General features: G+C 45.6%; 2 protein-coding genes across 6 annotated transcripts; both read left to right on the top strand.

The window, feature by feature from the left end:
- The first annotated feature begins 856 nt into the window (after positions 1 to 856).
- BRMS1 (BRMS1 transcriptional repressor and anoikis regulator) lies at positions 857 to 8,988 on the top strand. 3 transcript variants are annotated; one of them, XM_042440251.1, is made up of 11 exons: positions 857 to 979; positions 2,234 to 2,391; positions 2,873 to 2,963; positions 3,626 to 3,753; positions 3,854 to 3,933; positions 4,976 to 5,072; positions 5,999 to 6,091; positions 7,181 to 7,245; positions 7,395 to 7,434; positions 7,839 to 7,977; positions 8,496 to 8,988. In XM_042440251.1, the coding sequence occupies exons 2-11, from the start codon at positions 2,265 to 2,267 to the stop codon at positions 8,611 to 8,613; spliced, it is 978 nt and encodes a 325-aa protein (XP_042296185.1). In that variant the 5' UTR covers positions 857 to 979; positions 2,234 to 2,264; the 3' UTR covers positions 8,614 to 8,988. The 3 variants fall into 3 exon arrangements, with proteins under 3 accessions (XP_042296185.1, XP_042296186.1, XP_042296188.1); XM_042440252.1 differs by having other exon boundaries at positions 888 to 979; positions 2,238 to 2,391; XM_042440254.1 differs by having other exon boundaries at positions 904 to 979; positions 2,259 to 2,391.
- Positions 8,989 to 9,417: 429 nt separating this feature from the next.
- RIN1 (Ras and Rab interactor 1) lies at positions 9,418 to 19,248 on the top strand. 3 transcript variants are annotated; one of them, XM_042440248.1, is made up of 7 exons: positions 9,418 to 10,239; positions 12,980 to 13,071; positions 14,540 to 14,720; positions 15,839 to 15,953; positions 16,814 to 16,886; positions 17,528 to 17,619; positions 18,065 to 19,248. In XM_042440248.1, the coding sequence occupies exons 1-7, from the start codon at positions 10,099 to 10,101 to the stop codon at positions 18,508 to 18,510; spliced, it is 1,140 nt and encodes a 379-aa protein (XP_042296182.1). In that variant the 5' UTR covers positions 9,418 to 10,098; the 3' UTR covers positions 18,511 to 19,248. The 3 variants fall into 3 exon arrangements, with proteins under 3 accessions (XP_042296182.1, XP_042296184.1, XP_042296183.1); XM_042440250.1 differs by lacking the exon at positions 12,980 to 13,071 and adding an exon at positions 12,284 to 12,490 and having other exon boundaries at positions 9,421 to 10,239; XM_042440249.1 differs by lacking the exon at positions 12,980 to 13,071 and having other exon boundaries at positions 9,424 to 10,239.
- Positions 19,249 to 21,101: the final 1,853 nt, after the last annotated feature.

Here is a 21,101-nt window from a genome sequence, read left to right as displayed (position 1 = left end):
TAATTTCTCTCTTTAATGCCAACATTAGCCCCAGTCAGTGTCAACATCCTTCTTGAATTGTGGTCCCAGAACTGGACACAATATACCAAGAAAAGGCTGACCAAAGCTATATTATTAAGTTTTACTTATTTTAAATCCATTTCTCACAGAAACACACCCTTTAGCAAATAAGTAGTAAAATTACTAGCTAGATTGCTATTAGGTTTTGTTTATTTTAAACCCATTTCTCACACAAACACTACATAAGTAGTAAAAATTACTATATATTACTATTAAATTATATTTATTTTAAATCCATTTCACACACAAACACGCCCTTTAGCAAATAAGTAGTAAAATTTACAAGCCAGATTACTACGAGGTTTATTTATTTTAAATCCATTTCACACACAAAACAAACCCTTTAGCAAATAAGTAGTAAAATTACTATTAGATTTATTAATTTTAAACCCATTAATTACAGAAACACACACCCTTTAGCAAATAGTAGTAAAAATTACTAGCCATTTTTATTTTTATTATTACTTTATTTAATTATTATTTAATTATAATTATTATTGTATTTATTTTATTATTATTAAGTGTTATTTATTTTATTTTTATTGATTTTTATTTTATTTATTTTAAACCCATTTCTCTTTATTGAGCAAGATAAGTGCTAGTCATGAAACAAAAAAGGTATAAAAAGGCTCAGCTTTAATAAATAAAAATAAATTAAAATTAATTAATTAATTTTTAAAAATGGGATCTGGGTTGCCATGGAAACGCTTCTGGGTTCCCACAATGCAGCGCGGCGGACCATAGAGAGACGAGGGAAGGAAAGCCGCGCACCATAGAGAACTCGAGCGGCCTGGGCCACGCTCGGCCGCTCTGATTGGCCAGCGTCGGTGGGCGTGGCCAAGCGAGAGCGACTTCCGAATCCGATTGCAGAGAGGAGTCTGAGCGTCGCCTGCGTCTCCCTCCTCGGCCCCTCCCCCAGGTAATGAGGGGTCTGCGCTGTTTCCCCACCAAACCCCCCCCTTTTTCGTGGTGACTGTTGGTCCCGCCCATTTCAGCCCTATCCATTTCCCCGCTTGGCGAGGGCTGGGCCAGACCATTCCAACTCGGACGGGGGGGACCTAGATACTTCCTCTTCCCTCTTGCAAGGGCTCAGCAGTTTCTTTCCTGCAAGGGATTGCTAAGAAAGAGTTGGCTTCTTTCATTAAAATCAAGGGAGGGTTTTGTTCCAAAGTAGGTGGGCAACAGGAACCTCCAGGTTGTGTTGGACTGCAGCTCCCATCATCCCTCAGCCTTGTAGGGATGACGGGGGGTGCAGTTGGATGGCACCTGGGGGACATAGGTTGCCCATGCCAGGGTTTTTAATGTGTTATTTACAAATATGCATACAACCACAGCTATATATCTATATCACATGCACAACATATACACACACATATACATGTGCATACACACACATACATACAGCCATATGTTTGAGTATGCACACACACATATATGCATACTCAATATACCCATACAAACACACACACACACACACACATATATATATATAGACACACAAACAAATACATATGCAATCATACATGTGTGTATATATATATATGGACACATACACACACATATATATACAAACAGTATGCCCATTCAAACATATATGTACACACACACAACATACAGACACAGAAAGACACATACACACAGACATATACAGGCATACATATATGAGCACATACACACACATATATATATACACACATATACATATATGCATACAGAATATACCCATACAAGCATATATATATATATATATATATATATATATATACACACACACACACACACACATATGCAGCCATACGTGTGTGTGTGTTGCCACACATATACACATACACAAAATACCCATACAAACATATACATACTGTGTATACTGTATATGAATCCTGGAGTTGGAAGAGACCCCAAGGGCCCTCCAGTCCAACCCCCTTCTGCCATGCAGGAATTCACACTCAGAGCACCCCCTGGGACAGATGGCCATCCAGCCTCTGCTTAAAGACCTCCAAGGAAGGAGACTCCGAGGAAGGAGTGTGTTCCACTGTCGAACAGCCCTTACTCTCAGGAGGTTCCTCCTACGTTGAGCTGGAATCTCTTTTCCTGTTGCTTGCCTCCATTGCTCTGTGTCCTGTTCTCTTGCCTTTCTCCAAATGGGGCATTTTGTGTCTTTGTTTCCCCCAAGCCAGGTGACCTTATTATCCCAATAGAGCCCAATGCCTGTCCAGCCCCTTCCGAAGGAGATGGAGGCCGAAGGAGACTCAGCGGCCGAGATGAACGGGGAAGACGAGAGCGAGGATGACCGCAGCGGCAGCCAGTCCGAATCGGAAGAGGAGAGCTCAGGTAACTACATACACATATCCCATAAATCACATATTTCTCCTTTGGGAACCCATGGGTGGTGGCCTCTTGCCATGCCTTTCACACTGCAAGTATAGCACTTTGAATCCACTTTAAGTGCCATGCCTACCTCCTCTATGTTTCAGTTAGTCTCAAGTTCCCTTTGAATGATGTGTGTGTTGTATGCCTTCAGGTCGTTTCTGACTTATGGCAACTCTAAGGTGAACCTATAATAGGGCTCACTTGGCAAGATTTGTTCGGAGGATGTTTCTTCTTGCCTTCCTCTGAGGCTGAGAGGATGTGACTTGCCCAAGGCCACCCAGTGGCTTTCCATGGCTGAGCTGAGATTCGAACCCTGGTCTCCGGAGTCATAGTCCAACACTCAAACCACGACACCATACTGGCTCCTTGCGCAGACCGTTATTGTCTTGCATCTATGTATCTGTTGCCCAGATCTTGTAAAATATCCTGTCTTTCTTTACAGAGATGGATGAGGAAGACTATGAGCGCCGTCGGCTGGAATGCCTGGAAGAGATGCTGCACTTGGAGAAGCAGTTTTCTCAGCTTAAAGAAACGTGAGTCGCCAACCTCTTTGTCCTTTCTCTCCTTCCCATCCCCTTATTTTATCCCCACAACAATCTTGCGAGGTAGGTTAGGTGGATATATATATATATATATATGAGATTTGGTCCAAAGTCACCTGATGTGAGGTCGAAGGCTTTCATGGCTGGCATCCATAGGTTTTTTTGTGGGTTTTTCGGGCTATGAGGCCATGTTTTAGAAGAGTTTATTCCTGACGTTTTGCCAGCATCTGTGGCTGGCATCTTCAGAGAATGCTGGCATGGAAGTGAATGGGGTTTATACACTGTGTGACCCTTGCTCTCAACCAAGGATCACATAGTGTATCTCTTCCATGCCAGCATCCTCTGAAGATGCCACCCACAGATGCAGGCAAAATGTCAGGAATAAACCCTTCTGGAACATGGCCACATAGCCTGAAAAACCCACAAAAACAATCACCTGATGTGCTTTGTGGTTGAGTTGGGATTTCAGTCTGGCTTTTCTCTGAGAGCGCATGGCTTGCCAAGGGTCATCCAATGAGTTTCCATGTCCAAACGGGGATTTGAAGCCAGAGTTGCAGTCCAGCACTCAAACCACAACACCACAACACTCTATACAGCTCATGCTTATGATAGGAGAGGGTGATGTATCAAGAGCATCTTCTGTTTTGTCGCAGGCTTTTCAAGGAGCGTCTGAGCCAAATGAAGGCCAAGCTGGAGGATGTGATGTCGGGCAAAGCAGTTGAATACCTCAACCCTTTGGGGGTCCTGCAGAACCAGTTGCAGATTCGGATTGAAGTGGCCGGTAAGGGCCTTTTTGTTTAAGCCTAGAAATGAAACGAATACTAAATACTGTAAACCTCAGAGGCTCCCACTGCAGTCTCCAATGTTTTGCCTTTCCGCAGGGATTTACCGAGGTTTCTGCCTGGAGGTGATCCACCATAAACATCAGTGCGAGGTGCAGGGAGCACAGCAGCACCTGGAGGTTAGCTTTACTCAACTTCTTACCCGGCTTGGAAGACAGAGAAAGCATCTCACCTTCCTTTCCTGAGAGATGGAGCAGTACACAAAAATGCACATGGGTCCAGTTAGCCAGGCTTCCGAACCTGGGTTGGATTCCCACATTACAAGTCATGACTAGGGTTGAATGCTGTGGTATAGTATGGGTAGACTATGCTACATCTAGAGCATAGTCTACACATCTAATTTTATGGAGTACAACCAGTTGTGTCATAGTACCCGAAAAGGAACTTTTCCAAGTTCCGGTGCTATTTCCAAGCCAGGTATTCCCCTCTCCCTGTTCAATCTCTATATATTGATTGGATTGGGATTGTATAATCCAGTCTTTCCACTGCAAATGAAGATGATGTGACTGTGTCTTGTGTCTGTGGTCCAGTCCTCTGTCTTAGTATAGAACCCATGAATCAGCTCTGAATTTACAGACTGCAATTACATGTTTGAATTTGCAGCGCCAGCTTTCCTTAGCAAACAGTAATTAGCAACTTGTATATACATTCTTCTGCAAGCAGTTTGAATGGTGTTTTCTTGCTGGCCGGCATCCTTACCTGTCAATTCAAGAGCTCCTGTCTCTTTAATTAGCAAACACAGCCCGTTTCAGATTGCCTCTTTCACAAGTCAACATTTGACAACACACAGGAGGGGGCTTTTTTGGAACAAGAAGTGACTTCTACTCACTACCTGTTGTTTTTAAAACCTGTTGGAGGGATGCAGACCTCCAAGACCTCCTGGCATGCTAATGCAACATCCTAGTCTTCCATAGTTGCCACCGTTGTGCTGTGTGGAAGATCCATTCCATTGATGCTAACCATACTCCAACAAGTCTTGGTTTTAGATGCACATTGAAGGCAAGCCTCTTTAAGCCGACTTTGCTGGTATAGTCCAGACTACCATCTATGGACAGAACCGATACTGTGCATTGGTTTTATGTATTGTGTTACACTGTGTTTTGTATACAATAGAGGGGGCAAAGGCACGTTTTATTGATTATGGTTCTGCTCCGCACCCAGAGCGAGAAGCTGCTGCTGTTTGACAGCCTCCAGGAACGTCTTCTGGAACGGATCCAGCGCTTGGAGGAAGACAGGCACAGCGTTGGCCTCACTTCAGGTCAGTGTGGAAGTGCTCTGCCATACGCCTGTTGCTTCTGCATCAGGTCAAGCACCTGTTTGGAGTTTAGGAGGCCCAGGATTCAATCCCCCCCAAATCTCTAAGCAGGGCTGTCTGAAGCCCTAGTCACAAGATCAGTATGGAGCGATGTGGACCAATGTTGTCATTTTGCATAAGACAGAGCTCAGTGGTAGAGTGTGTTCTCCTAAACAGAAAAATCATACTAAATTCTTATGGCAGGACATCCAGTTGCCCCTCTAAGTCCGCGGACTTGGAAATCCGCGGAGGGGCAACTGCAATTAATCTTAATGCGGCACATGTCCGTGGCACACGCCCCTCATGCACTCACCCCATTCAAGTCTATGGGCTTGAATATGCGCGAAATTTCGAACTTGCCGGGGGGAGGGGTTTCCGGAAAGGATCCCCCGCGAGTTCAAAGGGGACACTGTAGATATGGGGGAGCTGGGTAGTTAAATGAGGGCGTTGCTCCATCCCAAATAAGAATAAGAATTCTGCCCTCCCAAATGATTTTTTCCTTCATCCCCCAAATTTATAGCATTGCGGTAACTTAAGACTTAAGCCAAAGAAATATAGAAAAGGGGTTACCAAGGGAAAGCAACACACAGCAAAGATAGGCGTAAAGCTGGAACCTAGAAATATAGGTTCTAGGTGCGAATAGTTTCCATTCTATGCAATGCTAGAGATTTAGGGACTGAAGGAAAATTTTATTGAGGGAGGCTAGAATTCTTACTGGGGGCCAGTGCCCACATTTTGCTTCTGGCCTTCCATAGCTAGATCTCTGGTCCCAGGATTTTAAAAGGCTATGAGCCTTCTATTCCTGAGAGCCTGGAAAACTGCTGCCAGTGAGTGTAAGCAGTACTGGGAAGGAAAGACTGACAGATTTTCTCTGTTCCTTTCTCCTCTAGAATGGTGGGATAACAAGCTTCGGCCAAAGCACAGCGCCAAGGAATGGGACCCTCTCCGGCCTGGCAAGAGGAAGAAGCCACCACTGGTGTCGGATATCCTTTTGTGTGGGCTTTTTCCTGGGAGCTTACCGTAGGGCTCACTAGTAGTGAACTGGGCAGGGCACCTTTCACAGTTTCTCCTGTAGGATAAAAGTTAGAGTCATAGAATTGTAGAGTTGGAAGAGACCGCAAGGGCCATCCAGTCCAACCCCTTTATTCTTCCATGCAGGAACTCTCAGTCAAAGCACCCCCTGGGACAGATGGCCATCCAGCCTCTGTTTAAAGACCTCTAAGGAAGGAGACTCCACTACACTCCGAGGAAGGAGTGTGTTCCACTGTTGAACAGCCTTTACTCTCAGGACGTCCCTCCTAATGTTGAGCCGGAATCTCTTTTCATGCAGCTTGCATCCATTGTTCCAGGTCCTGTTCTCTGGAGTTGTGTCTCTTATAGAGCTGGGAGATATTTTTCTTTTGCATGGTCACAGCCAACCCTTGTGGGACCAGTTGTGCAAAAGAGGGGCTTTTCCCAGTTCTGAGATGAAGCAAAGCCCACAGTTCAAAGGGATGGTGATGGTGATGATATTTATTCATATTCTGATCCCCCCCCCTAGTTTGACACTCCAGGCAGCTTACAACAGTTCAAAACAACGTACAAAGCTGAAAAGCAATTACAGGGTTGAATCTCCCTTTTCCGGAATTCCAAATCCCCAAATACTCCAAAATTGTCCAAATGGGTGACTGAGCTAGAGACACTTTTGCTTTACCGATGGTTCAGTGTATACTCTGTTTCAGGCACAAAATTATTAAAAACATTGAGTATAAAATTAACTTCAGGCTATGTGTATACAAAACATTAATGAAATTCATGTTTACAATTGGGTCCCATCTCCAAGGTATCTCATTTTCTATATATGCAGATATTCCAAGGTCTGAAAAACTCTGAAATCCAAAACACTTCCAGTCTCAAACATTTTGGATAAGGGAGACGCAACCTGTAAACCGCCAGAAAACCTGAAACCGGTTAAAACAAACTGAAACAGTAACACAACAAATAAAAATTGAGCATACAGTCCTTCAAATAACCTGGATATTCAAAGTGTAGCCTACCAAATATGAAGTGATCTCTTAACTCGCCTTCCTCACGGCCATACATTGTCTACATGTTGCACGATATGGACATCATGGAGGACTGGACAGCCATCAAAAAGGCAAGGGTCCAAAAAGAGGCTTCATTCTATCAAGGTGTGAGGGAGCCAGGACTTTGAAGGGCTCTGGGAAGTGGGAGCTGGTGAGCCCTAGAAAGCTGGTCTTTGTAGTCTTAGATATGGCTATCATAACAGTTATTCTTTCTTTCCAGGCTAAAGCTGCCGTGTCTCCCCCGAAGCGGAAACTAGAAGGTAAGAGTCCTCTGTGGGATATGTGGGTACGAGTAAGAGATCTTGAGCCAGTCCTTAGAGATTTATGACTGTGACCTGGCATCTGGAAGGGTGCAGGGACCTGGCTGAATTATGGCTCCAAGAAGAGGTGGAGGTCAGAGTAGGGATCTGTTAATGGGTCTGCCCTATCTTGGCATAGGTTTCCTCAACCTGGTGTTCTCAAGATGTCTTCCTTTCATTGAGAGAGGCAGTCAGGTGGACACTAGATTGAGGAAAGCGTCTTAGGCCTCATTCCTGTGGACCAGGGATAGAATCATGGGGCCTTCCAGATGCTGTTGGACTATATATCCCATTAGCCCTAGCCAGCATAGGCAGCTACCTGTTAGGGACCCTCTGTTCCCCCTTTCCTATCACTCTTTTTCCAGGCCCAGTGAAGACTGAGAAGCTGCCATCTCCAACCCTGTTCTCTGCGCACTGCGAAGATGGCTACCTCCACTATGAAGGTGAAACCTTCGTCAAAGGGCAGAGCATCACCTTATGCGTTGGGGAAGAAGCACCCATCCAGTGAGTGCTAAAGGGCAGGGGGTAACTGGGAGCACTGGGTAGGCTGCCTGAACTGAACAGGAAAGCCACCCTATATCCACACTGGAGTAGGATAGAATCTTGCACACAATGTATTGGGCTGTCTCCCATTCATTTGAAAGGGAGCATCCCTTGGAATTCATCTAAATTCATGGAAGGAGGGGAAAAGAGAGCCAGCATGGTGCAGTGGTTTGAGCATTGGACTGTGACTTTGGGAAACCAGGATTTGAATCCCTGCTTAGCCATGGAAACCCTCTGGGTAACTTGGGAATGTCATAGTCTCTCAGGCTCAGAACACACAGTTAACTAGGACACACTACAGCACTGCTTCCCATCACTTCCATTTCTGCAGCCAAGCAGAATTAGGTCCAAAGAGAGATAAGGGGTTGGGGGCTGGCAGCGCCACGATAGATAAAGCTGGCGTTTTCTGAGATCCATCCATCCATGCTACCCTCTTTTTGTCTTCCTCCTTTCTCCCAAATCTTGTTCTCTTTCCCCAGGGCAGTGATCACGGCGATCAGCACTGGAGAAGTTTGGCTCCGCAAGGAGGACGGCACCAAGACCAAAATCTACGTGTCCCAACTCCAGAAGGGCAAGTATTCAGTACACAAGGCCTAGCAACCCACACGACGGAGAGGCCACGGACTTTGGTTCTCCCTGCTTCTCCTGGGACCAGCACAGCCGTGATCCATTTTGGAAACGGAAGGGCCCTGTTGTAACAGATTGGAGGCCATGTCCCAGGAGCCAAAAGGAGAAGTGCTTGCCAGGCTGAATAGTTTTGCCGTTACCTCGAGATGTTAGCAGCCTCCTGTGGAGTCAACAAAAGGCACACCGTTTGTTCCTGTTCAAGTTTGGATTGTTCTTGCCCGGTGTGTCTTTTTCATCTGCTTTGAAGGAGGAAATGCGTGTCAGTAAGGATTCGGTGGTTGCGGGCAGTTCTTTTTACTGGAACGGGTCAATTAACTGGTCAGATTAAAAAGAAGTGAAATCCCACCGCTATACTTCTGTTCTTGCTTTTTTCAATCCAATCCTTACAGTCTCCAAATACAGAGGAGAAGGCTGACTTTGTGGGGAGGCGGCATGTGAAAGTCGTCGCTGCCCCATAACGTTCTGCTGAACAGAAGATGCGTTGGACTACAACTCCCATTATCTCTGAGTAGGAAGGACGGGAATGCTGTGGTACATGATATTTTAATACAGAGAAGCGCTGATTTATATGCCCTTAGCCCCGAATCCCATCCCTAACAACTAGATTAGATGGCGGGACAGTATAGTCCAAAACATCTGGGACGTATAAACCAAGACCTGTCAATATAGGAGCCATTATGGCATTGTGGTTTGAGTGTTGAACTATGCCTATGGGTTCGAATCCCCGCTCGGCCGTGAAAACCCACTTTTGGCAAGTCACACAGCCTCCAAAAAGCCCATGATAGGGTCACCTTAGGGTTGCCATAAGTCCAAATCAACTTGAAGGCACACGACAACAATATAATACACAATACTTGATCCCCAGTTTGCAGGGGAGCATTCAGAGCCACTGTCATTCTCATCCAGGCTTAAGTATCTTTGTTCGGGAAGGAGTTGTGGATTATACTACTGCAAATGCATTTTTAACAAACCTATAGTCCAGGTAATGTATTGCAAATACGTTCCAGATCTGCGTGTTGCAAATACATTCCACTTTGATCCAGATCTGTGTACTGTAAGGGTTCTAGGTTATTGTGTTTTGGTCCCACGGTCCGGATTATGTATTGCAAACGCATTCTAATTTTGTTTAAACAGGTACAGTCCAGTATTGCAAATCCATTCTCTTTTGTTTTTGAACCACAGTCTGGATCGGTGTATTGCAAATCCATCCTATTTTTCCTCCTCTTAACTAACTCTTAACCTTCCTCAGAGACTCCCTTGCCGTCTCAGCTTTGGCGGTTGTCCCCCTCTCGCGCCTCTCCAAGCGCCAGGAGGGCATGTTTGACAATCCTGGGCTGTTTGTTCTCCCTGAGGTCATCATCCTTGAGGTTTTGCAACTCGTGGAAGCCCAAAAAAAAGAGTGGCTCTTGAGTCCAGGTGCCCACCCCGCATGCCCGGGCCTCGCCCAGCCTTTGGATGCCAGCCCAGGCGTGCTTAGACAGCTTAGAAGTGGGTGCCACAAACAGAGAGAAATCACATGGATGGATGGCAGAGGAAGGGAGGGCATTAGGAAGCAGGAGAACAAGACACAGAGATAGAAGCTGGAGAGGAGAGGAGGTGAGTGGTTGGCACTGCCAAGGGGGGCTTCTTTGGGATGCCAACCTGGGGGACATGGGGAGATGGAGAGAAACTCCACTCTCTCTCTCTCTTCTCCTTCTTCTACCTTGTATTTTTATTTGCTCAGCTCCATTGCCTGGAGCTTTGTCTCTGTCAAGGGGGGGGGGGTTTTTTGGGGGTGCCAGCCTAAGGAGGGGGGGCATGGAGAAATGGAGAGAAACTCACCAAGGGACTTTTTTGGGGTGCCAGCCTAAGAAAGAGAGCATGGGAAAATGGAGAGGAACTCACTGTCTTTTCAGTCTTTTGGCACTGCCAAGGGGGCTTTGGGGTGCCAGCCTAAGGAAGGAGGCATAGGGAAATGGAGAGAAACTCACTCTCTCTTCGGTCTTTTATTTGCTAAATGCCATTGCCTGGACTTGTGTGGTTTGGCATTGCCAAGGGGATCTTTTGGGGTGCCAGCCTAAGGAGGGGCATGGAGAAATGGAAAGAAACTTACTCTCTCTTCAATCTTTAATTTGCTAAATGCCTTTGCCTGGAGCTGAGTGGTTGGCACTGCCAAGGGGATTTCTTTGGGGTGCCGGCCAGGAAAGGGGGAATGGGGAAATGGAGAGAAACTCACCCACTCTTGTCTTTTCTTTGCTTAATTCCATTGCCTGGGGCTGAGTGGGTTGGCACTGCCAAGGGTTGGCACTGCTTCTTTGGGGTGCCAGCCTAGGAAAGAGGGCATGGGGAAAATAGAATCTCTCCTCTCTCTTCTTCTTCTTCTTCCTTGTCTTTTATTTGCTAAATGGTTGCCTGCAGATGGTTCCTTTATTGCTTTTTTAAAGCTAGCTGGGTTTCCTTGTTTGCAAGCTGTGAGGAAGCCTAGCTGTGCCTAGAAAGGCAGCGTGGTCCAACAGTTAGAGACAAAGTGTTTTCTGTGTGTGTCTGTGTGGTCCAGATTGCTTGCCTTGTTGTGAGAACCAACACATGTACATCTATAGGGAGGAAAGGGGTATTGAATATATATATATATATATATACACACACACACACACACACACACATACATACATACAATAGATATACTGTACACACAGAGACATACACACATACATATATATAATGTCTCTGTGTGTATGTCTGTGTGTGTATATATATATATTGTGTGTGTGTATTTACATCCACATATATATGTGCATATATACTGTATATATATACACACACACACGTGTATATATATATATATATATATAATAGGGATATAACGTCTGTCCATTTGGGAAGGAGAAGCACCCGAATGTCTTGGGCTGACTCACTTTTTCCTCTCGGCCCTATAATTTTGGGCAAAGAAAGAGTAGCCTTGTTGTTCTGTTTAATCACAAACACTTTCATTCGAACCCATCCATTAAATCTGCAGACTTTAAAGGAATTGGGTGACCAAGGTGTTCCTTCTCTTTGGACGCCAACTTCTTGAAAAGTGGCTTTAAATTTTGGACTGTGACTCCCATCATCCCCGATCAATACAGAGAGTTTTGGCCTGGTTCAGAGAAAGCACCCTCCAGGTGCACCAAAGCAAAACGCCCTTTGTCTCTATATTGATGGGGGATGATGAGGGTTATAGTCCAACACATCAAGGAAGCCTGCATAGTGGGCTATTTAATTCCCTATGGATACCCAAATCCATGGATGCTCTCAAGTCCCATTAAATACAATGGCTATCAAGTTTATCACATCGGGGCTAATTTCGGCATTAAAGAGAGATTAAAGCGCATTTCAAGCATCCTGCAAACGAAGTGGAAACGGCGAGTAATGGCGCAAAGGATTATCGCAATATCTGAAATGCATTGTCGCTGGAATCCCGAAAGTACATTAGCCTCTTTAAGCATTAGAACTTAAATGGGTCTAATGTGAGTATTGGGGAAACATGATGCAAACCAGTTTGCTTTCTCTGCCCAGACTATTGGAAACGAGTCAGACTTCTTTTCCATCTTCCTCTTTTTCCCTTCCTCCTTTCAAAAGCACTTTCCCTCATGTGAGTCCGCATGTGATTTTTGCATCATAGGGGCTGAAGTCATCCCAGCCCCACCTTATGGGCCTTTCAATCCTTTCTGGGGTGGAGTAAGGGGAAGAAAGGCCAAAGTGGGTCTGAGTCAACCTTTCCTAACTGGAAGCTAAGATTGCTCATCTCCCAATTCCTTGGAGTGGCCACTTTCCATACGGATGACACGTTGAGGAGGCTCTGGTTTCATCTTCACAACAAACCTGCCAGGTAGGCACACTCTGCACAATGCATGTTGACACCGCTTTGACTGCTATGGGGTTCTCGGATTTGTAGTTTTGCAAGCTGTCGAACCAGCGACAATGCATTTCTGATATCACTTCATTTGCACAATGACATGTAACCATTCACGCACTTATTCGCCATTCCCTCTCCATTTGTAGGATACTTTAAATGCGCTTTAATCTCTCTTTAATGCCAAGATCAGCCCCAGTGTGATCAGCTCCCATGACACTGGAGACCAGGGTTCAAACCCTGTCTCAGCCAGGGAAACTCATCGTGGGCAAGGCACACTCTCTCAGCCTCAGAGGATGGCAATCGCAAACCCCCTCTGAGGAAACTGGCCAAGAAAACCCTGTTATAGGTTTGCCATAAGGGTCTCCATAAGTCAGCACTTGAGGTTGTGCCGCACTGGATTATTTCCGCAGCGCATAGGCACCCTAAAGAGGTGGCATGACAGCTATCTTTCACCATCTGAAGGGGTGCCAGGTACAAGACGGAGGCGCTCCAGGACCTAGAATGCCAACCAGTGGATTCAAATACCAAGAAAAGAACATTCGCCAAAATATTAGGTAGAATGTCTTTACTATAATTGCTATTCGATGTTGGAATACTCTGCCTTTAAGGGCAGTGGAGCCTCCTCCTTCGGAAGTCTTTAATCGGAGGTTGGATAGGCGTCTTTCAAGAGTGTATTCCTGCATGGCAGAATGGGGTTGGACTAGATGACCCTTGGGGTTCCCTTCCAACTCAAAGACTCTATGGAAATTACTGGAAGGCAATAATAATGATGGTTATGATATATCGGGTCAACATTTTATTATCCATTGTATTTAATGGGACTTGAGCATCCATGGGTTTTGGTACCAACAGAGCATCCTCTGTGATTTTATGATCCTGGATACCAAAGGCCCACTATATATTCCAAAAAGCAAACCATGATTTTGCCATTTTATATGGGGGGTCACTGTTTTATTATCCATTGCATTGAATGGGACTTAAGCATCCATGGATGTTGAGCTCCACAGAGGGTCCTGCAAGCAAACCCCAGCGGATACCAAGGGCCCACTATATATATGCTAACCTAGGGATGGGCAGCTGTGAAAGCTGGGAAAGATGATGATGATGGTAATGATGATGATGATGATGTCTTTCCCAGCTGCCCATCCCTAGGTTAGACTTCTTTTCTGGCTTCCTCTCTGGCTTCCAATCTCTTGCAAACTGCACACTCTCTTCCTCCTCTTTCCTTTCTCCAGATTGCAGGCATCTCTCTCTGTGGGTTGGTGCCATCTTGCGCATGATTCACACTCTCGCCTTCTCTCCTTGCCGCCTCCGCTGTATGTTTTGTAACAGCTCATGTTCTTTCCAGAGGTGCCTCTGCAGAAGAGTGGCACACGCAACCTCTCCTCCCAACGCCTCTTTGGAAAAAAGCATGGTTTGCGGTTGCAAAAACTGTTGGCAAGCCCTGCTATTATTATCATCATCCCTTGCAACATGCATCTCCTCCGCAAGGATAATCTTTCTAACTGTTGCGTCCTGGCCTCTCATTGATTTAGACTAATATATTGCTTTATATTGGCAATTTCCACTATATATAGGGGGGCCTTAGTATCATTACATTTATGGATAGTAAAATGGTGACCCTTATTATAAAACAGCAAAATCAAAGTTTGCTTTTTGGAACATATAGTGGGTCCTTGGTATCCGCTGGAGTTTGGTTCCAGGATCCCTTGTGGATACCAAAATCCATGGATGCTCAAGTCCCATTCAATACAATAGGTACTAAAATGGTGTCCCTTATATAAAATGGCAAAATCAAGGTTTGCTTTTTGGAATATGTATATGCATGTATGTATATGTATGTATATACTGAATGTTTTCAAGCCGTGGATCCTTGAATTGGTCGATGAAGCATCCGCGGATACAGAAAGCCGAGTGTAAATAAGCAACAAGGCATGCGTCTTAGGTTTTCTACCAACTGTGTCCCTTTGTTCTCACTTTACCGGACTTAAGGAATAATAGGGATTTTCTTCTCGCTTTCAGGATGACCCGCAACCCCATCTATGACTATCCGGAGCCCTATGCCAACCCTCGGAGTGGGGTACCATCCTCTCCCCGGAAGATAAGCCTTGTGGGCCGGCTGCGGCTGACCCAACCGGTTTGGCTCCAGCTGGGCATCAATTCGGCCACTGCCCTCCACATCTTGCAGCGGGAACCACCCGGGGTAAGAGGGGCGCAGTTGGCAAGTTGGCATCAGGGGTGAACTATAATAGGGATGGGGCAATGACGGAAAAGATAATGGTGTTTGCCTGTGCAAACGACTACGGGTCTTTCTTGCTCTTCAAATGGAAGAACAGCAGCCTTTTTCATCCAAGACGCATTGAAATTCAGTGTATGCATATGTGCGGCTTCAATGAACTTATAGGAACTCTATAAATTGTATAGGGTTTTCTTACGCAAAGTGGGACTCTGCAGTGATACGACTCTTCCAGTATTTGTTTATGGCTGGAAGGGCCGTTTTTATGGCCATGCTTGCTATCTATTGCCTTGTAATTTTCCCTGGCCTTTTCCCCAAACTGAGATTCAAGGATTAAAACGATGGCAATAAGCCTTTTTCACCAGCAAACGAAAAGACGTTTTGGTTCTGGCGAGCTTTTTAAAACCGTACAGGCCTGGTTTTATCGGGGATGATGGCAGGGTGGGTTTGGGTTATTTTGAACGTTGTATATTTTAAATGGTGTATGTTTTAAAAGGTTTTATGGGTTTAATTGGATTATTTTAATTGTTTTTAAAGTGTTGTTTTAATATATGTTGTGTGTGTGTGTTTTGTGTATGTGTGTTTCTGTGTTGTGTGTGTGTATATATATATATATATATGTTCTGTTGGGGTGTGTGTGTGTATATATATGTTGTGTGTGTGTATATATGTTGTGTGTGTGTATTAAGATGGGATGTAACCTATTCTGTAGGGTGCCTTTGTGAGCTGCATCCGCACTGCAGAAATAATCCAGTTTGACACCGCTTTAGCTGCCATGGTTCAACACTATGAAATTGTGGGGATTGTCGTCGTGTGAGAGATTTGGCCTTGTCTTCTGGACAAGGGTCTCCATCAGTCGGAAACAATTGAAGGCGCACTGCAACATTAAAGTGGTGTCAAACTGGATTATTTCTGCAGTACAGATGCAGCCTCGAGACCTTGCAAATGTACCCCAAGATTCCCTAGAATGGAGCGACAGCACTTAAAGTGGCGTCAAAGTGCATTATTTTGACAGTGTAGATGCACCCCTAGTAGTGGTAGAAACCCACTACTGTATTGTGTTTCTTCTCCCTTCCTTCTCCTAGACGTTTCTGGTGCGGAGATCCAACACGCGGCGATGTCAAGTCCTCAGTCTGCGTCTGCCAGACAACTCATCGCCAGCGTTTGTGACGACTTATCGCTTGCGCCAGGAGCGGGCAGGTAGGCGGGTTTGCTCTGCATTGCTAAGGAAGATAGGGAAGGAAATAAGAAACCCACATTGAAACAAATAGGCTCACTGCCTTGGCATTAAACTCCCTGGAGAGGTTGCGCTTTGCAAGAGTGGCGCACCTGCGGAGCAATTCAATAGGTCAAGATAAAGCATTCGCTCACCAGGCTTCTGCGTGTTTAATTTGTAGAGAATCATAGAGTTGGAAAGGTTCCCAAAGGCTATCCAATCCAACCTCTACCTTGCAGGAATACACAATCTAAGCATCTCCGACGGATGGCCATCCAACCTCTGTTTAAAAACTTGCAAAAGAAGGAGACTCCGCTGCTCTCTGATGGAGCGTATTATTCCACTTTCAAACATCTCTTACTATCAGGAGGTTCTTCCTAATGTTTAGGTGGCTTCTCTTTCCCTGTCACTTGAATCCTTTGGGCTTCATGGCATCTCTTAAAGGTTTGCACGGCCATCCGATGTGAAGTCTAGAAAGTGCTCCTGCCAAATCCTAAATCCTTTTGCATGCCATACATCCAGTGGGTCGAGTGTGGGACCAGCCCTTGAAGGATGTGTCCACACTGCAGAAATAATCCGGGTTGGCACCACTTTGAGTGCCAAGGTTCAGGTGTTAAAACCTTTCTCGTCATATTTTAGTCTTGCTTGATATCTGAGCAAATAGGACAGCAAATACTGGCAAGCTGTCTGAAAGTTAACATCCAGTGAGCCTACAAAATCGACAGAAGCAAGTTTTTAAACAGAGGTTGGATGGGCATCTTTGTCGATGCCCATCCGTTTGCATGGCAGAATGGAGTTTGTCAGCTACTCATTCACCTGTTGTCCGTCTTTATTTTCCTTGCAGTGGCCTTTCTGGAGGGCTCCGAACTCACCTTCCCCAGCCTTTTGCATCTCATCGCCTCCTATTGCTCAGCCCCGTAAGTGACTTGTTATGTGCAGTTGTATAGTTGTCTGTTGTGACATCTATGGAAAGAGCCATGCCTAACCCCCAAGGGCTCATCTCTGGCACCGAGAGATAACACTTAATTCTAACTGAGCCTTATATATACATACATGAGTTGGCCCCTCAAATTGTCCTTTCAAGAAGCACGTGCTTCCCATGCAAAAAGAGGATTTGTCGGACCATGAGGACTGGAACCTGACTTTCTTTCCAGGAGAAGACCATAGTTTGATGCTTGTTTTCTCCATTGAGATGCTCATCTCTGGCCTCTCAAGGTCCGGCTGAGAAAGATCCGGGTCCAAAACCTTGGAATAATCCCTCCTGGTCAATGTCAATAATGCTAAGCAAGAAAGCACCTTCCTACCCTTGGACTCTTTCCCACGAGGAGCAAGGTGCATCCATCCCAAAAACCATGATAGATTATATTATATTATATTATAGATTATATTTATAGTAGCTCAAAAATATTCATTTTTAAAAATTCCATTTATTAATATTCGGGTGTGAATTGGACACTTTTGATCGCTAAGTTTGGTGACTTGTCCCACATCAAATGCATGTAATAGAAAATCAGTTTTTGGCTGCCTCTTGACGAAATCGTCTCTCTTGGTCTCTAAGGGACGTCCTTCCGCTGCCTTTATGTCTTCCGCGGCCCATTTGGGAGGCTTCATCTTGCCAGCAGTTGGAGGCCATTGCACACCTGGGACTTGGTGAGTAAATCATTGCTGATCTAGAGATAAAATCCCTCTGTCTGGATCAGTCCTTTCTCCGACTATTTCCCCCCATACTGGCTTCCTAAATCTGTCTGATGTTTGACGTTGGGATGGGGAGAAAGTCTTCCCAGTCGTGGTAACACAACGGCGCATAACTTGTGACCATCCAGACGTTGTTGAACTACCACTTGGTCGAACCATCCGCACCGCCTGGGGATGATAGGAGTTGGGGTTCAGCATCTGGAAAGCTGAGCGCCATCGAGATCCCTCCATACCATTTTGACTGACAACAGAGTAACATCTGAGACCAAATTGGGACTTCTAGCATCGTAGAGTTAGCATTGAGCCAAGGTAGTTCAAGTACTAGGTAGTTCAATGCATCAGACAGCATTGTTCCTCTAGTCCATCCTCTTCACTCCAGTTTTGTTTCCTCACTACCTAGAATTCTGGAATTCGTCTCTCAACGCTAAGGACTTCAGCAAGCCGGCTCCGTTGGTGTTGCCGCCTATGGAGGACGCGGACTCTCCGCTTGAACCCATGGCAGACCCCAATGTGTGGGACCCCACAGAGCCAGCATCTGGGAGATCCGGCCAAACCTGGGGCTTTGCACATCTGCCATCTGACGGAGCGCGGCACAGAGACGTGGATGCCCGGCGCCAGCACTTCAAGACCAACGTCAAGGTGCAAGTGTCAACGGAGGCCGCAAGCCCGTTGTCCCCACCAGCCGCCCCGCCACCCCCCCATCCCCGTCGGGAAGAAAATCCGAAAGCAGTCCCCTGGCTCCGACGGGAGAAGCCATTCCTCCAGTCATCGTCCATTGCCTCAAGGAGTAACAAAGTTGGAAGCCTATTGCGTGCCTCGGAGCAAGGAGAAGGAACCTGGCGGTGAATCCGAAACCGCGGCGAACCCTGTCCTCTCTTCTGGACCTCTCCGGAGTGTTATGGAAGAGGAGCAGCGAGAGTTGCATGGCCCAGCATCCACGCCGGGCCATTTTCCGTGGGATTTCACAGCGCAAGGAAGAGGCGAACTGGGCAACGGAGTAAGAAACCGCACACTTTCCTCCTCTGCACCATCATGAGCCATTGCTGACACTGGGTTTGTGGGGATTTCAGTGCCAAGGCTCCCAGGTTTCTCCCCAAAGACAGAGTGATGAAGTAGGCTTATCCAAGTCTTGGAAGGGAACAGTGTTTGGGACCTGGGTCGCTTTATTTGCTTGAGAAGAATGGCACGAAGGTGGCTGCTGTGTGCGGATTCTCCTATTCTTGCCATGCATTGCAAATATATTGTTTTCTATCTTCGAACCAGTGTTGCTTAGTGTCAGACCAGGCTCACGTTCCCCAAAATCACCAGGGTTATGAGGTTCAAAGGAGAAAGAGGTCAGGGTCTTCTGTGTCTCTCATTGGAAATTCTCAGAGCCAATAAGGGATCCATCTTAAATAATGAGAGCCAGGATCCTCTATCAGGGTGTATCTTAAATAGCTTTACATAGGAGTTTATATCTTGGAAAAATCACGTAATTGAACGAAATGATTTCACACGACGTCACGCAAAACCCGCCATTAAAGGGGTCACAAAGAAGCATTAAAGCGCATCTTTTTACTTTTGGGATTTCAGCGACGATGCATTTCCGACATCGCTTTATTTGCGCAATTGCGTGTGATCATCATTTGCGCAGTTACCATTTTTGCTTTATTTGTGGGATCCTTTCAAAGTGCTTTAATCTCTCTTTAGGGCCAAAATCAGCCCCAGTGTGATAAACTCCATAGTAATGTAATAGCAGCCCATTATTTGGATGTTATGGAACGGCCCAATTCTAATTCCCATTTATGTAAATCTACTGTACTTGCAAAAGGTTTGCGGCCAGTCGCTCCCTTTCATCTGAGACTACCTCACAGGGTTGTAGTGGGTATAAAATGGGGAAAGAGGGGATAAACTACATATGCTGCCTTGCCCTTCCGGAAGGGATATATATATTTATGTATACTTTAGGTTATAAATGCAATACAGTCGGACCTCTGTACCCACAGATCTTTTATCCACAACCGCCCATGGATTGCAAATAGACCCAAAATATATACGTTCCAAGAAGCAAACCTTGATTTTGCCATTTTGTATAAGGGACACACGATGGTACTATGGCATTGTATTTAATGGGACTTGAGCATCCTCGGATTTTGGGGTCCTGGAACGAAACCCCACTGAATAACAAGGATCCAGTGGATAACAAGGACCCACTATATTTTATTGCATTCACAATTATAGATAGAGCAAGTCTGGGAAACTCATGCAACTCTTTAGCAGAACAGAGGAAAAGGTTCATTGCATCCCATGAACTGCATTTTTCCTTTTATAATCGTATTGACAAGTGTATTCTTGTAGCTATTTGGCATGTTCAACTATATTACTAAGCATCATGCGCATGTTTTTATCTTGCGACGTCTCGCCATATGTTACACACGGCCCCGAAATCACGTCCGATGATTCAAAATATTTTAAATAAACATCATTAGTATTATTATTATTAACGGCAGAGCGATCTTTTTTAACAATTCCACGCATAATGCATCACTGCTATAGATAAACACAGCTAAAAGAGGGAACATGACTCTCTAATGGTGAGATTATGGGAAGAAGGAACGCATCCCACAGTTGATGGCAGGGAGGCAAGGGTCATAAATGAAAACATCCCTCGGCAGTTTTATCTCGCGAGAAGGATGCTTTTACTCCATTGCAACTCCCTTCCCAAAGTTGCGCATTCCAGCCCATCTTCTCTCCCTGGAGGTAAGCGAAGCTGCCAAAATAGCCTTTCCAAAAGGGCAAAGGGACGCCAGGTTGGTATAAAACCCATGGCCTCTTGGAGCTGTGAAGAAGTGCACATGGCGGAACGAGAGAGGAGATCTGCGGATGCCAGAACAGCAGATCAGATCGCTCAGGGATGTGCAAAGCTGGGAGTGATGAGAGTACATGTTTTAAGACAGCATTGGTGAACCATTTTAGAGACCGAGTGCCCAAACTGCAACCCAAAACCCACTTATTTATTGCAAAGTGCCATGTCCCTCTGGCTTTCCAGTAACAAACTCTGGCAAACTCTGTGCTGGGGCAACGGCACATGCGCCCACAGAGTGCCACCTCTGGCACACGTGCCATGGTTTGCCATCACTGTTTTAAGAGCATCTCCTTCTTGCGTCGAACGAACCTTTTAGAGTTGGAAGGGACCCCAAAGGGCCCTCTCTCCGAACCCATTCTGCCATGCAGGAATGCGCACTCCAAGCATTCCCGAAAGATGTTCATCCAACCTCTGTTTAAAGACCTTTAAAGAAGAAGAGCCCACTAACTTCCAATTTAATGAGTTCACCTGTCAAACAGCTCTTACTGCAAGTTCTTGCTAATGTTTAGAGGGATCTCTTTTCTTTCCTTGCACTCTGGAGTACATTGGTTTGCGTTTTGGGCTGCATCTACGCTGCAGAAACAATGCGGTT

The sequence above is a fragment of the Sceloporus undulatus genome, chromosome 9 (assembly GCF_019175285.1).
Source record: "Sceloporus undulatus isolate JIND9_A2432 ecotype Alabama chromosome 9, SceUnd_v1.1, whole genome shotgun sequence".
NCBI classification, from domain to species: Eukaryota; Metazoa; Chordata; class Lepidosauria; order Squamata; family Phrynosomatidae; genus Sceloporus; species Sceloporus undulatus.
Note: the sequence above shows the minus strand (reverse complement) of the source record. Positions and strands in the feature narration are given on the sequence as shown.

Bases quoted from the DNA above. Each gene is read 5' to 3' on its own strand.
- BRMS1 (XM_042440251.1), top strand. From the start codon at position 2,265: ATGCCTGTCCAGCCCCTTCCGAAGGAGATGGAGGCCGAAGGAGACTCA. The intron at 3,754-3,853 runs GTAAGGGCCTTT...GCCTTTCCGCAG, and splicing joins GATTCGGATTGAAGTGGCCG to GGATTTACCGAGGTTTCTGC. The intron at 7,246-7,394 runs GCAAGGGTCCAA...CTTTCTTTCCAG, and splicing joins ACTGGACAGCCATCAAAAAG to GCTAAAGCTGCCGTGTCTCC.
- RIN1 (XM_042440248.1), top strand. From the start codon at position 10,099: ATGCCAGCCCAGGCGTGCTTAGACAGCTTAGAAGTGGGTGCCACAAAC. The intron at 10,240-12,979 runs GTGAGTGGTTGG...CACCATCTGAAG, and splicing joins GAAGCTGGAGAGGAGAGGAG to GGGTGCCAGGTACAAGACGG. The intron at 14,721-15,838 runs GTAAGAGGGGCG...TCCTTCTCCTAG, and splicing joins TGCAGCGGGAACCACCCGGG to ACGTTTCTGGTGCGGAGATC.